At 40.4% G+C, this 14,344-nt stretch overlaps 3 protein-coding genes across 4 annotated transcripts; 1 reads left to right on the forward strand and 2 right to left on the reverse strand.

Moving 5' to 3' along the window:
* Positions 1-348: 348 nt before the first annotated feature.
* Positions 349-5,042, reverse strand: LOC105690868. The gene is made up of 9 exons (XM_048657748.1): positions 4,734-5,042; positions 3,669-3,836; positions 3,424-3,566; positions 3,133-3,320; positions 2,476-2,560; positions 1,277-1,436; positions 991-1,158; positions 751-893; positions 349-648 (listed from the first exon to the last, which is right to left on the reverse strand). The coding sequence occupies exons 1-9, from the start codon at positions 4,864-4,866 to the stop codon at positions 457-459; spliced, it is 1,380 nt and encodes a 459-aa protein (XP_048513705.1). The 5' UTR covers positions 4,867-5,042; the 3' UTR covers positions 349-456.
* A 771-nt stretch (positions 5,043-5,813) lies between these two features.
* Positions 5,814-7,956, reverse strand: LOC105690870 (glutathione S-transferase-like). Of its 2 annotated transcripts, XM_012409017.3 has the most exons (6): positions 7,755-7,956; positions 7,255-7,470; positions 6,932-7,072; positions 6,553-6,720; positions 6,236-6,378; positions 5,814-6,134 (listed from the first exon to the last, which is right to left on the reverse strand). In XM_012409017.3, exons 3-6 carry the CDS (start codon positions 7,065-7,067, stop codon positions 5,967-5,969), a joined length of 615 nt encoding a protein of 204 aa, XP_012264440.2. In that variant the 5' UTR covers positions 7,068-7,072; positions 7,255-7,470; positions 7,755-7,956; the 3' UTR covers positions 5,814-5,966. The 2 variants fall into 2 exon arrangements, with proteins under 2 accessions (XP_012264440.2, XP_020710851.2); XM_020855192.2 differs by lacking the exon at positions 7,255-7,470 and having other exon boundaries at positions 7,755-7,949.
* A 1,073-nt stretch (positions 7,957-9,029) lies between these two features.
* Positions 9,030-14,165, forward strand: LOC105690872. The gene is made up of 9 exons (XM_012409019.3): positions 9,030-9,280; positions 9,375-9,542; positions 9,632-9,771; positions 9,873-10,037; positions 10,658-10,760; positions 12,618-12,785; positions 13,030-13,197; positions 13,283-13,416; positions 13,804-14,165. Exons 1-9 carry the CDS (start codon positions 9,148-9,150, stop codon positions 13,969-13,971), a joined length of 1,347 nt encoding a protein of 448 aa, XP_012264442.2. The 5' UTR covers positions 9,030-9,147; the 3' UTR covers positions 13,972-14,165.
* Positions 14,166-14,344: the final 179 nt, after the last annotated feature.

Here is a 14,344-nt window from a genome sequence, read left to right on the forward strand (position 1 = left end):
CTCGGAGGTCAGGCTGTTTTTTAGCTGTGACCTCTAGGTGACGCTATTTGTTTCGGTATTCTCCCGCCAAAAATTTTTTGAAAACAGTTTCTCACCTGCCCGTCGGAAGTGGCAGCACGCGCCGCGAGGAATTATCTATAGATAAAGAGAAACTCGCGGTTATCAACTTCAAAAGTTGGAAACAACGTTCACCAATCGTTGGTGAAGGAGGCACCCACAGCCGGGTCGTTTTTCGGCTGTTCGGGGTCACGATTTTCCCGTTATTCTACGTTCGTGGCCTTCGACGTGTCCGCTACCTTGACGAAGAATGATATTCGGTGTCACGGACAACAATGATATGCCATTAGCTGTAACCGAATTAAACTTTATTCACGAAGAAAATCGACAGAATTTTTCACAATAACGCATAGACGAACAACTGGAGGAAATAATCGACGATACAATGCACTCGTGAACTTATTTTCCAGCGAAGAAATCCTTAACGCAGCATCCGGTAGGGCGTTCGCTCAGCCACTTTTTGATACTAGGAATCGCGTAGACCTTTTCCGTTAGCTCTTTCAAAGCCGGATAATCCTTCAGAGTATCGAATTCAACGATGGAGTCCAGGTATGACTTCAAGGCAACGAAATAGAAATCGGCCCACGTTACCTGAATGACGAGAATAATTTGCACACAGTTAACAAGTCGTGTCGTACAATTTTAACCCGATTCGCGCATTCGTGTTAATGAATAGAAGAAAAAGAATCATACCTTTCCTCCGACGAAGTAACCGCCATTCTTCTTGACCTGCTCCTCAAACTTCGGCAGATAATACGGCATGTGCTCACTGACGAGCGACTCCATTTTTTGAGCCCTATCCGCCGCATCCGGTGGAAACATAGCCCTTATGAAGACTGCGCGAAATGTTTTAGTCAATGTTCAGTTTTACAGACAAGTTTGTTCGTCACATTTTGTTTCCGCTGAATGCCAAGGATTCTATTTGTTTTTTACCTATTCTGTAGTCGTTGATCGTGTCCGCAATGGTATCGATCCTCAGATCTTCAAGACTGTCTTTGCCAGTCAGCTTGAATTCCTTAGCCAAATATCTGCATATAGCCAAACTTTGGTGGTGGACTTCTCCGTCGATTTCCAATACCGGCAATACTCCGTAAGGTGTAGCTTGATTTTGGAAGAAAGACAAGAAAACGGTTCGTAAAAGCTTGCATCGATAAAAAAAAACAAAAAAAAAAAAAAACGTTCATCACCAACTGCTCTTTATTTACATAGTCAAACTCACTGGGTTTTATTTTTGGCCAATCGTGAAGATCGTAACGTACATCTTCGAAGTCTTGGCCACCGTACTTCAGCAGAAATCTAATCGACTCGCCGATTCCTGTTGTTGCGAAATACCTCAATTTATAATGTGGCATTTTTTCTTCTTCTCTGTGTTCGACAAACTGCAATGAGAAATAACAAATCAGTTACGTATTCGAGAACGCAAAAAATTCACTAAAATCGGGATGAGAATAGATTGATTTCCGATGTCTCGTATTAGATCCGTAGCGAAATTTCTTATGATCCTCATAAGGAGCCGGAGCGTTACCAACTAACTGGTCCAGTAAGGTTTTTCAAAATAATAATTTCTACTCGGTAATCGCATGATTAAAATAATCACGTCCGCTTGGTAAAACGATAACTTTGCTGCGATTGTGTAGGTACGGGTCCATTGTGTGCAACTTGCGATTATGTCCGTTGACCCGTATATTACACGACACAATGTGATCGTTGTGACGACTGTATTCGTGTTTCAAGGACAGAGTACGCCTCGAGTTGAGAGACGCAATTATTCTTTAAATTTTTCTCATCCCTTGATTATTCGGTAGTTAAAGAGCCGAGTGATCGGAATGTTTAGAGAAACAATTAAAAATATATCACTTACTTTTCAATATCTGTGATACGCTTTACGCTCGTCACTTCGTATTCACGGGATGAGAGTTCGGTCGGATCAGCGTCGAATATGATTCCAGTTGGATATAAATTGTTCGAAGCCGGCTAGTCCCGGCAGCCATCAGATGACTATGAGCATCATGGCGATTGGTTCGTTCGCAGACACGCCTATTTTATCAGGCACAATGTTCGCATCCTGCTCTTATTACGAACGTAAAAGTGACAGAGACTGCGAGCTTACTCATCGTTGATGTTTGTGCTTTTTTTTTCCACTCTACTGTCGAATATTTTGACAGTCATGAACGGACGAAACAGATGACTGGACACTTATCCCGTCCTAGCAACGTCGTTAGATCGTTCTGTCGGATGTAGGTACCGAAAAATGAAAAGGAAAAGGAAACTTTTCTATCATGGGGATTTGATTCGTATTTATTTATTTATTTTTTTTTTTCATTCATCCCAGTGAAAAAATCTGTTGCCTCTGAATTCGAATCTGTTCGTGATACGTTTGAAAAACTGAAGAGGAGCGTTCAGTTCGACATCACTCACTGAGTATCTAATATTGCTATTTATAGGCTGAAGGTCATACTTGAAACCGTTCCCAGTGATGATCAGCATCGTGATCGTTGCGCATCTATTTTACAGAAATGACTTAACTAGAGTTTTTGGTTCTCGGTCTTTTCCCCATGTTATTCAGCGATTCGTGGATGAGCATGAACTTTGTCCACCAATTGTTTCGGTACGGGATAATCTTTGGGAACGTCGGTATCCAGAATAGCGTTGACGGCAAATATGAAAGAAAAATTGAAGATATATCGCGCGGATAGCGTTTTACTATCTGATCGATCTACTTCGAGATAGTCACAAGTTGAAAACGACGTTCACCACTTGTTGGTGAAGGAGGAATCTGCCGTTGGATCTTTCTTCAGAGCTGTTCGGGGGGTTCTAAATTTCCCATTATCCCATATTCGTGGACTTCGTTTTATCCGCTACCTTGACGAAGAACGACATTCGATGTCACGACAATGATTTCCGGTGATTGGTGATTTGACGATGATAATTTGTCACGGGTAATAATGATATTTCGTTCGGTGTAATTGAATTGAACTTTATTCACCAAGAAAATCCACGGTATTTTCGATTATAATGTATAATATAGACGAACTACTGTAAATAATTGATAATGCAATGCACCCATGCACTTATAGTCCAGCCAAGTACTCTCGAAGGCTGCATCGAGTCGGGCGTTCTTCGATCCACTTCTTGATGTTCGGAATCGCGTAGATCTTCTCAGTGAGCTCTTTCAATATCGGATAGTCTTTCAGGGTGTCGAATCCAGCGACGAAGTCGAGATACGGCTTCAAAGAAGCGAAGTAGACGTCGACCCACGTTACCTGAATGACGAAAATCATTTGCACACAGTTGACAAATCGTGTCGTACAATTTTAACCCAATTCGCGCATTTGTGTTAATGAATAGAAAAAAAAAAAATTATACCTTTCCTCCGACGAAGTAACCGCCATTCTTCTTCACCTGTTCCGCAAACTTCGTCAGATAATACGGTATGTGCTCATTTATGAGTGATTCCAATTTTTTACTCTTATCTTCCCCATTCGGTGGCCATATAGTTTGTGTAAAGACTGCGTAACATGTTGTGGTCAATGTTCAGTTTTTACAGACAAGTTTGTTCGTCACATTTTGTTTCCGCTAAATACCAAAGATTTTATTTATTTATTTTTTACCTAGTCGGTAGTCGTTAATAGTGTCCGCCATGGTATCGATCCTTAGGTTTTCCAGACTGTCTTTGCCAGCCAGGTTAAATTCTCTGCCTAAATATCTGCATATAGCCAAACTTTGGTGGTGGACTTCTCCGTCGATTTCCAATACCGGCAGTACTCCGTAAGGTGTAGCTTGATTTTGAAAGAAAGATAAGAAAACGGTTCATAAAAGCATCGATAAAAAAAATGTTCATCACCAACTGTTGTCTATTTTACCTACACGAAAAACTTCCCAGGTGTGCTCGCCAATTTGATTCATTTTCTAATATGGTGTAGTGGACTAAAGTCTAAGCGACACACACGTTTTTTTCATCGGTGAAAAAACACTTTGAGGGGGTGAAACTAATCTCCAAATTTGGGATTGACATCGGTCGAATGTTTCACATAAAACGACGTCATTCTCGACAACGAAACCGTTTGGAAATATTCGCTCGTTATTGAAAACGAATAATGTCGTATGCTCGACTCCAACCAAACTGCATGGGGTCGGACCACGCCCTAACATCACTTGAATCCCATATAAAATAGCCGTTCTGGAATACAAGAATCTGAAGAAAATATACATTGTTCGCGGCAACAAGCTGAAAGTGACATGTCTCTGCGTTTCTTCCGAAAAACGATATCAAGAGGGGGTAACTTCCCCTTTGTGCACACTGGGATTCTGGTGCGTCGATCGAATTGTTCTTCCTAAACATCGTCGTGGATCCAAATCTATGCTACGAGCATCCTTTCTATCCGCGCACGAACACCTGGGGGTAAACCACCCCTACCGCGGACCCGATATTTTTCAAATTAAAAGACGCATGGGTACATTATAAATGAAAATCGGTCGCGAAGGACAACGGACGAAGTATCTCGTCGTGTATGGATAGTGAACGTGCACCCCTCAATGTTTCGGATTGCATCCGCCGATTGGAGAAAAAAAAAAAACTGTGCGTCACTTAGATTTTAGTCCATGGCAACATGTTGCGAAATGAGTCATATTGGTGAGACACACCCGAGGACTTTTTCTTGTCGGGTTGAACTCACTAGGTTTTATCTTTGGCCATTCTTCAATGCCGTTACGTATATCTTCGAAGTCTTGACCACCGTACTTCAGTAGAAATCGAATCGACTCGCCGATTCCTACTGTTCCAAAATAGCTCAATTTATAATGTGGCATGTTCTCTTCTTTTTTTCGAGTTTCACAAACCGCGATGAGAAATAGAAAATCGATTGCGCAATCGAAGACACGAAAAATTCACTGAGATCGGGATGAGAATTTTGTTGATTTTCAGTGCTCTGTATTGAGCTCGCGCTGAAATTTATTGTAGAAATCCGTAGCCGGAGGGTTTCCAACTAACTGGTCTAGCCAGGATTCAAAAAAAAAAATATGTTATCTACTCCGTAATCACATGATGGGAATAATATCTCCGGTTAATCAAATGATAACTTCGCTGCGATTGTGTAGGTACGGGTCCATTGTGAAAAACGTGTGATTACGTCCGTTGAGCCGTATATTACACGACACAATGTGATTGTTGTAATTGCGATATACGTGTTCCAAGGACAAAGTACGCACAGAAAACATGATTCCGCTTCGTGTGAGAGATCAAGATTCTGCGCCACGTAACCTTATGCGGCGCGGGCGATCACTAGTCAAGAATATACGTTATTCTGGAGGGGCCGATCATTACCTGTAATCAGGCTACCGTACCTCGAAAGCTACTCAATAAAATCCGATGAATTTTACAATACGGCGAGTCCTCGTGCGACAGACCTTACATGCGAAATTTGGTTCAGATCTGTCGAATAGTTGTTGAAATGTTAGCCGTCAAAGTGACTGAAACAACACAATCTTCTTCTTCTTCGCAGACCCGAGCTTGGGACCCTGATATCTTTCGAATCGTTGCACAGAAACGTAGAAGTTTGTGCCTTTTTCAAACTATTGTCGAATATTCTTACAGTCACGAACGAATGAAACAGGCGATTGGAAACTTATTCCGTCGTAGATCGTTCTGTCGAATGTAGGTACCCAAAAAGTAAAAAGGAAGAGGAAACGTTTCTATGATGGGGATTTGATTCGTATTGATCATTTTTCTTATTCATTCCAGTGAAAAAATCTGTTGTTTTTGAATCCGAATTTATTCATGATACGTACAAAAAACTGAAGAGAAAAATTCAGTTTCATATAATTAACCGGGATTCAATTATTACAATTTATGGGTGAAAGGACATACTTGGAATCGTTCCAATTGATGATCAGCATGAAAAATGGCTAAACTAGATTTTGGTTTTTGGTCTTTTCGCTACCCACTCAGCGATTCGTGGAAGAGCATGAACTTTGTCCACCAATTGTTTCAGTGCGGGATAATCTTTGAGAACGTCGGTATCCAGAAGTGTGTTGAAGTGTCCATAAAGTGCAGCGAAAAATAGATCCGCGTAGCTCAGCTGAAAGGCGATATGAACAAAATAATTGAAGGCATGTCGCGAGGATGATATCTGATATGCTATCCGATCGATAAAATTGATATGCTATTTCAAAATGTCACCTCTCCACCGTGAAAATATCCGCCGTTGTTCTTAACGTCGGTCTCAAACCTTTGCATATAATATGGATAAGTTTCCTTCAGCAGAATTTCTGTTTTTTGGCTCTTAATCTCTGGGTTCGGCTCCAACCAGGCCAGAGAAGCAGCTGTAAAATGAGATAGTTTAGATTTTCAGGATTGAAAATTGATGGCCGTTCTTGTAATTGAATAATCTGTAGTACTTGTGAATCATCAATCGACCGTATCTGAGATGAGACGATAATTGCAGAGTGAGAAAGAGAGAGAGAGTGAGGGAATGATAAGATAAATAAGATTTTCACCTTTTCGAAAGTCATGGATGGTGTTTGCGATCGCCGAAATTCTCAGTGAATCCAAATCGGTTTTTCCAGCGATATTGAACTGCTTACCAAGATAAAAACATATCGGTAAAGTTTGGTGATAGGTGTGACCGTCTATTTCCAGTACCGGCATCTGGCCGAATGGCATACCTATCGAATCGTATCGGTGGATTACAAAAAAGAGCTTTCGAAATAAAAGAAATTATATTCAACAACGACGTTTAAGTGCACACTCGAATTATTCTCTTGTTGTTTCATAATTCCCGATAAGACTGGATTATTCTGTTACTTGATACACTTTACGGACTATACAGTGAAAATTGATAACGGAGTTGATTATAGAAGAAATTTAATCACGTACTAGGCTTGAGCTTTGGCCACATTTTCGCTCTATCTATACGATTATCTTCGAATTTCACACCACCGTAACTGAATAGGTATCTGATTGGCTCTCCCAGTGCCATGAAGTCGAAGTACGTCAATTTGTATTGCGGCATTTTTACTGTAAAAAAAAGTTCTTTAGTGATTATTGGCTATTTTTCTCACACCCAACACAATAGAGAACTTGCAAATTTTTCAATAATATTTTTATTGAAAAACAGGATAAAAAAGAATTAATTCCTAAGACAGTTTTTGTTTTTTTCAACTATATCAATCAACCCTGCATAAATTCCCTTCTTTTACATCAATTTTTCTCGGTGAATTTGAATGAGCGGATGGTGGATCTAGGGATCCTTTGATGAGGGACCACGCTGCAAAAATTCGTGCTGCTTAAAAAGTCGCGCGCCCCCATGGCGGCTTCCGCAGTCCCATCAATGGCGAGTCCCTCACTAAGGTCCCCTTCAATAAGTGGGCCCGTTCATCAGCGTAGCCAGCGTCACTTGCGGACACTACGCTCCACTGTAGAGAGTTTTTGTCAGAAGCATGAGTCTTCCAATATTGTTAGCGAAACCGTCGAAATTTGGTACGGCAAATCACACGATCAACAATATTAAAAATATTAATAAAAAAAAAAAGAGTAATGTGTGATCTGAAGTATCAGTAAGTAAAATACTGAGCGAACTTTTTCGTTCATATCTGAACACTCGATAAAACTTTTTCCATGATATCGACATACTTTACAATACGCGTACAAAAGTTGGTATTATTCCGAATCAGAGTAGAGAAAATTTTTACATATCTACCTTTTGAATTTCTGCGGTTATTTTCAGTCACAGCTTCTCGAATACTTGGCTCAAATTTTCGGTCAGCAGATCTATCGGATATTTTTCAATTCAACGATGATACCGCAACGACACGAAGTAGCGAAATATATCACAACCGCTCTCCCCTTCCAGTAACACTGGAGTCACATGGTCTTGGAAAGTAGATTTATGAGAGGAGAATAAGCCCAGATAATGTGATTGTGGGATGCACTGAAAATAAAAGCAAAATATATTTCTCTCAGATAATGAATTGTATGTCATCGTATCAGAGTTGCCATTTCACGGAACGAATGGGTAGAACCTATTGCCAATTTTTCAAATCTATTAAAAGTGCGAGTCAAATCGAATCGATCGTCGACCAATCTAAATACTGATTGTGACTCCGAATTTAGCTCGTGTGCGCTATTACGGTTTTTTTTTTTTTTTTTTTCTTTTTTCTTTAAAAAGGAAAGAAATGTTTAAAAAAAAAGTAGATAATTCCGAACTGAGTAAACACGTGACTCAGCAACCGATTACAACTCGACAAAATACGTTCCGACTGTATAACCAGTTATGATGAAAAATACACATAGGCACTCATGATTACATAATCTTGCAATTATCGGACTCGGAGCGATTGCGACACCGTAGCTCTTCTTCCACGATGATACGACGTGTCCTATCTGTTTCAGTTAAAAATCATTTTACATCCACACGAGCGAATTATGATAAATTCATCACTTTTTCCAACAGGCAATCGCGGTAGAAATCATTCGCAATTGAAGGTTGTTCAGTATTCGCAGAATACGTGTTATCGATCTTTCTCTCCTGCCCTAATGTAGGTAAATGCGGACATACATTCTAATGAAACATAGCGCTATAGGCCGATCGAAGATACCTCATTAATTCGTAACGGCGGTCAATCATGGTTTTAGGTATCATCTAACTTTCATTCCGTTTGCATTTTGAACTCGATCAAAGTTACACAGTACTTACGAACGGTCGCTAAGTCAGTGGTTATCATGTATTGATAAAACCGCCTAGAATCCTTCGTATTATTGTTCAACTTACTTCATTCCGCTGACCAGATCAGTGCCATCAACTTTTAACGGTTCAAGCTCATGAATGTATGGAATTACGTTCATGTAATTGATAGCTATGCTCTGCTATTCTGCCTCTAATGTATCAAGAGAGGTCAATAGTTATATAACCGGCAGAAACGGCGGATGAGTGGGGGGGAGAGAGGGAGGCATCGGAGACTCCTAGTCGGAAGCTGCGTAGCTTCGACCAACGCATCATACTTCAGTGTAGGATCGAACAAGTGATCGGCAAATCTGCAAATTGTCCGTATCGTTCCAATCGGCTATCGTGTTTGACTAAAACAAGCTAAGATATGTCGTCGTACAAGTTGACTTATTTCGACTTCACGGGGCTTGGAGAACCCATAAGATATATGTTGAGTTATGCTGGCATCAAATTCGAAGACTTCCGTATCACTTTAGAAGAATGGCCGAAGCATAAACATCGTAAGCGAACGCACGTTGTACACAGCATGTTATCGAGGTCTGAGCATGATTCTTGTTTTGCCACATATTTTCTAATTTTCACTAATACGCGTAGAGATGCCTATGGAACAACTTCCGGTACTGGAAATCGATGGGAAAGAGTATCACCAGTCGATGCCGCTCGGCCGATTTCTCGCTAAAAAATCTAATGTCTATAGTACCGACGATTTAGAAGCGCTGCAAATCGATGCTGCTGTCAGTTGCATCAATGATCTACGCCAAGGTGAATAGAATTCGATCGTGACGCGGTGTAAGATACTGACCTCATTGTCGGTAACGGTATACCGTAATCATAGTTTTGCTTTCACTCAGCGTTAGCCAACTATTTTTGGAGCGACGAACCGGAGCGGAAGGAAAAGCTGAAGGCAGAAGCGGAAAAGCGGTTGACGTTTTTCCTTGGCAAGTTCGAATCATGGTTGCAAAGTAACGGCGGTCATTTTGTCGGTAACAAGGTCAGTCCGAAATTCCAACATTCCGTATTAATATATAGTTTCTCTCTCGATCCATGAGAAAAAAAAAAAAAAAAACACGCAACGTTTTATTATCATCGCAGGTGACGTGGGCGGACATCAATTACGTGTCATTGCACGATTACTTTTGCGCGATGCTCGAAAGGGATATCGTGGAGGGATATCCGAACTTGAAAAAACTTGTGAACGAAATTAATAGCATACCCAATATCAAAGCTTACCTGGAAAAGCGTCCAAAAACCAGATTTTGATTGAGAAATGTAATTTTTGATAAAGCGAAAGAGAAAATAACAGCAACTTTTATGTCCACCTCGATTTGATTAATTTATGACATTCTTTTACTCGAATGATCTTCCGGTATCAAGGAACGTCCATCACCGCGTAGCATGTCATCGTAGATAACGTACACTGCGCAAAAAAACAATTAAGGGATCACTCCAATTTGGTCGTGAAAAAGACCCAATTAGGTAGAACACTCGTTCGAATGTGTTGCCAATCATACGCGTCATGACGAAAGAATATCCTATATCAATGTACACCCGAAAAATGTTATACGTATTCTCGTATAAATTTCAGGAAACGGAGGCGGAGATAGAAATGCAATCCTTTTTACACAAGTTTCATATACCAATCATTAACGAAAAAACCTAAACTGGCGCTCCTTGCCTTGTACTCAGCGCGCGATGCTATTTTTATAGCTGAGAACACCCTTATGAACAGCAAAAATTGCCATAAAGCTCGGTAACATATTTTCTACTGCCCTGTGAAAAGTATAAATGACCAATGTAGTAGGCGCCCAACAGCGATTAGCGATGCTTTTATTATTAAAGTATTCAAATGACCCTTATACCTCTAACGCACAATTCAGGACGATGTTCAAGGATTGCCATACAGTATTATAATCAATACTTCGCACTGGCTAAAAATACTAATCACTATTGACCAGCCCAGTGAATACCAGTCACCTATAGGTATACCATATACCGGCATAGAATTTGACGCACCTCAACAACAAGCACATAGCGGAATACCGCGTTCCGAAAATTGCGATTGCTTACGCGAAATATACCACAATCGTTTGAAAAGAAACACGAGTTACCATTTGACTTGGTTTTACCTTTTACCGTACAGATTGTGCTTTAAAAACCACATCCAATGGTACAACCTGCGGCTGTTGTAATATGCGATGCCCACCATGACTAGCATTTTTTAGGAAATCATTATTCCCTATTTTGTTTGTACGACGTCACATTCGTAGAGCGTATGTTAATGGTATCTATCATTAAGCACCAGAATGCTGAACTTCATTTCTCTCAGCTAGTGTGCGTAAATCAATCAGTCAATAATAAAAGACACGTGGCTCACCCGATCTCGCACAACCGTCAAAAGTGTTATCCGCCAGGGGACAATTGGGCGATTTTGGCGAGTCATTGGAATTCTAGAAGTCAACACGAGACTTCGGATAAACATGAGATCATCGTACGAGCGCTCAAGTACACGTACAAGTACCACCAATTTCCGCGAAAGTGCAGTCAACGGTTCAAACGAGAATGACTCGGCAACAAAAAAATCGCACGATGATGAATGAGACGGCATTTTAAAGAGGAAGTTTCAACCTACGAAACCCATATGATGCAATCCTTCTGCAATTTTTCCGAAACACGGTGAACATGGTACCAAAAAAAAAGGAAACGTCAAATTTCCGCATTCGTGGGATCCAAGCTGCAAGACTTCAGCAAAATTGGTGCAAGAATTAAATTTAGGATGGCAGTTCGGAAGTTGAAGTTCCAAGCTTTGAGTCTCAATTTTTTATCATTGCGATCCGATCTTTTTCGAAGAAGTTACACTCACTTCAAAATGAAGAGAGTCTTCCTTACGACAAAGTTCGAGTGATACCTTGATTGTGGTGGTGGACAGTGTGTATCTAAGATGTGACGTACATCAAAAATACACATGAACCTTTACTTCGACGTTCATCGATTATTCCGATAATGTTTAGAGGTAGGATTATACCACTATGCCGATACTTAATACCAGTGTAAGTTCTGTACAATCGAGATGGATCGATTTATTAATGTGTAAAAACCTTGGAGCACACAGTACCTGGATGGAACGTTACGCATACACATTCCATGAGTGGGAAATGGTGCAAACACAGACGTAGTAAGAGGATATCTCTTCTCCGTCTTAATAAAATACGATTGGTCGGTGGAGATTACCGAGCGATTAGACAGTGCCGTAGTAAAATTCTCGAATCTTCTAATACATACAGCAAACATAGAGCTATTCAAATAGAGCTCTCAGAAAACTCATGCAAAAGTAGTGCGATCAAACATTCCGGTCCGCGAATCACAGTCACGTCATGGTTGGTTTATTTAATCATGAATAGCATGTAACATCGAATATGTGTGCGATAAATTTTAACTATGTTATTCATACTTGATACAAACTGACTTCGCTACTCGTTGAATATCAACTCGGCCCTGAAGACTAGATACTAGAATATAATTTTTGCAATACTTAGTATCCAAGGATAACGTAAATGCAGCTAAACACTATTTCTATTCACAATTCTAACGCAGGATCCGGAAATATCCGGCTACGCCCCTGACATAGAAAAAGAAAATATATCCTCCTACTATTTCCCTCTTTGTTGGCCAGTTTTTCGGCGATCATGCTCCCGACAGGTTTTGTTATGGTTTAGCTATAAGGTAGAAACTATAGAGTCCCGCCTGCCTACAGAGAGGGGGTAATCGCAGCCTTGGGTATATAACTAATCATCCTGCCTGGGCTCGGTGCACACCGCGTACATCGCCGAGTTTGATGAGAAACACACCGGTTTGAACGAAGGAAATTTTTCAAGATGTCAACTTACAAATTAACTTATTTCAACTTCACCGGACTCGGTGAACCCATAAGATTTCTACTCAATTACGGCGGTGTAGACTTTGAGGACATACGTTTGGAGAAAGATAATTTCCCGGCTGTGAAATCACGTAAGTGAATTCTTCCGTTTTCAATTCACTACCATTTTTGATAATCGTCACTCCGGACGTACGATCCGGAGAAAATAGTTCCCTAGTTTTCCCATATCAGTTCTTATCCGCCTACAACGTAAACGTTGAAATGTATACCATGTTGTGCGCACGTTTGACGGTGATATCGTGTAGAGTAAACGTTGATCCGGTTTTGCTGCTTGGAGCGTTGGGTAGCGAGGTAAAATTTTATTTTATGCCTTAGAATTTCCACTGCAACAATTACCAGTACTTGAAATCGATGGAAAAGTATATTGTCAGTCTATGGCGATAATTCGTCTTCTTGCCAAGAAATTTAACTTGTTCGGCAGCGATCCATTCGAAACGTACGAAATCGACGCGGCACTTGAAACCATCACCGATGTGAGAATGAGTGAGTATCAGCGAATTATTTGAACGTATGATAAACGTGAAACGGAGCGGTTATTAATTTCGAGTCAAAATTCTCCCTCGATCAGCTTTGATGTTCTGGCTAAGGACTACCGACGAGGCAGCAAAGGCTGCTCAAGAAAACGAGATATTGCAGAAGGCTGCGGTTTACCTCCGCAAACTCGACTCTGGAGTTAAAAATGGACACTTGGCTGGCGGCAAGGTCGGTATACTCTAGAACGAAGGTAACAGGCGTTCGTTACTCGTTGCATACGAACGTAGTCATTCGTAACTCTTCTCTTTGACGCTTCTGAATTCATTATTCTCTCGCTGTTGCGCAATGATTTTCCATCACATGTCATTGCAAATACGTAATTGCGTGTGCTATAATTGACCCCTTATTGTCGGAGGCAATCCTCTCGTTGCGCGATGATTCGTCAACGAAGATTGACGTCGCAGCAACGCGCGTTCGTTGAACGGAAATGAATAAAATTCGCCATCTTGACTATTCGTAGGATTGGTCAGCTTTTAGAGCTGATAGTTTTCATACCTCGTATATTTTTCAACTATTATTCGGAAGAAAATGAGACGTGTTGATTTTTACTTACAGTTATCTGCAGCGGATATCGTCTGGGCTTCGTACTCTCCGATGTTTAATTATTACTTTGCAAAATTCATAAACGACGAATATTCGAATTTAAAAAAGGTCGTCGCTACTGTCGAGGCTCTGCCTTCCATCAAATCATACCTGGCTAAACGTCCGAAGACGGAATTCTGAGTTGGATTGAAAAACACTATGAATTGAATGTAACAATTGCACGTGTGTTGAATCCACGAACAAATCGATCGCTTTTGGAGCGATTTTTCTCTGCGTTGTACCACGAGATTTGAGAGCTGCTTTGCCATACATGTAATATATGTGGTTGTTGTGCCTTCGTCTATTTTATATTAAATAAAGAAAAATTCTCAATTTTTCGCGGTTTTTGACGTTTGTGTAAGCTTCGAAAAATGAAAAATCTTCGCTGATGTGCTTAGAATTTTACAGAGATGAATGGAGTTTGATTATCAACTCATTCAATTTGTAAGTCTGAAGTGATCGAAAAATTGTAAAATAAGTATTTTTCATCTTGAACTTTTGTAGAAAATATCAT

This window comes from Athalia rosae, chromosome 6, assembly GCF_917208135.1.
Source record: "Athalia rosae chromosome 6, iyAthRosa1.1, whole genome shotgun sequence".
Classification (NCBI taxonomy): domain Eukaryota; kingdom Metazoa; phylum Arthropoda; class Insecta; order Hymenoptera; family Athaliidae; genus Athalia; species Athalia rosae.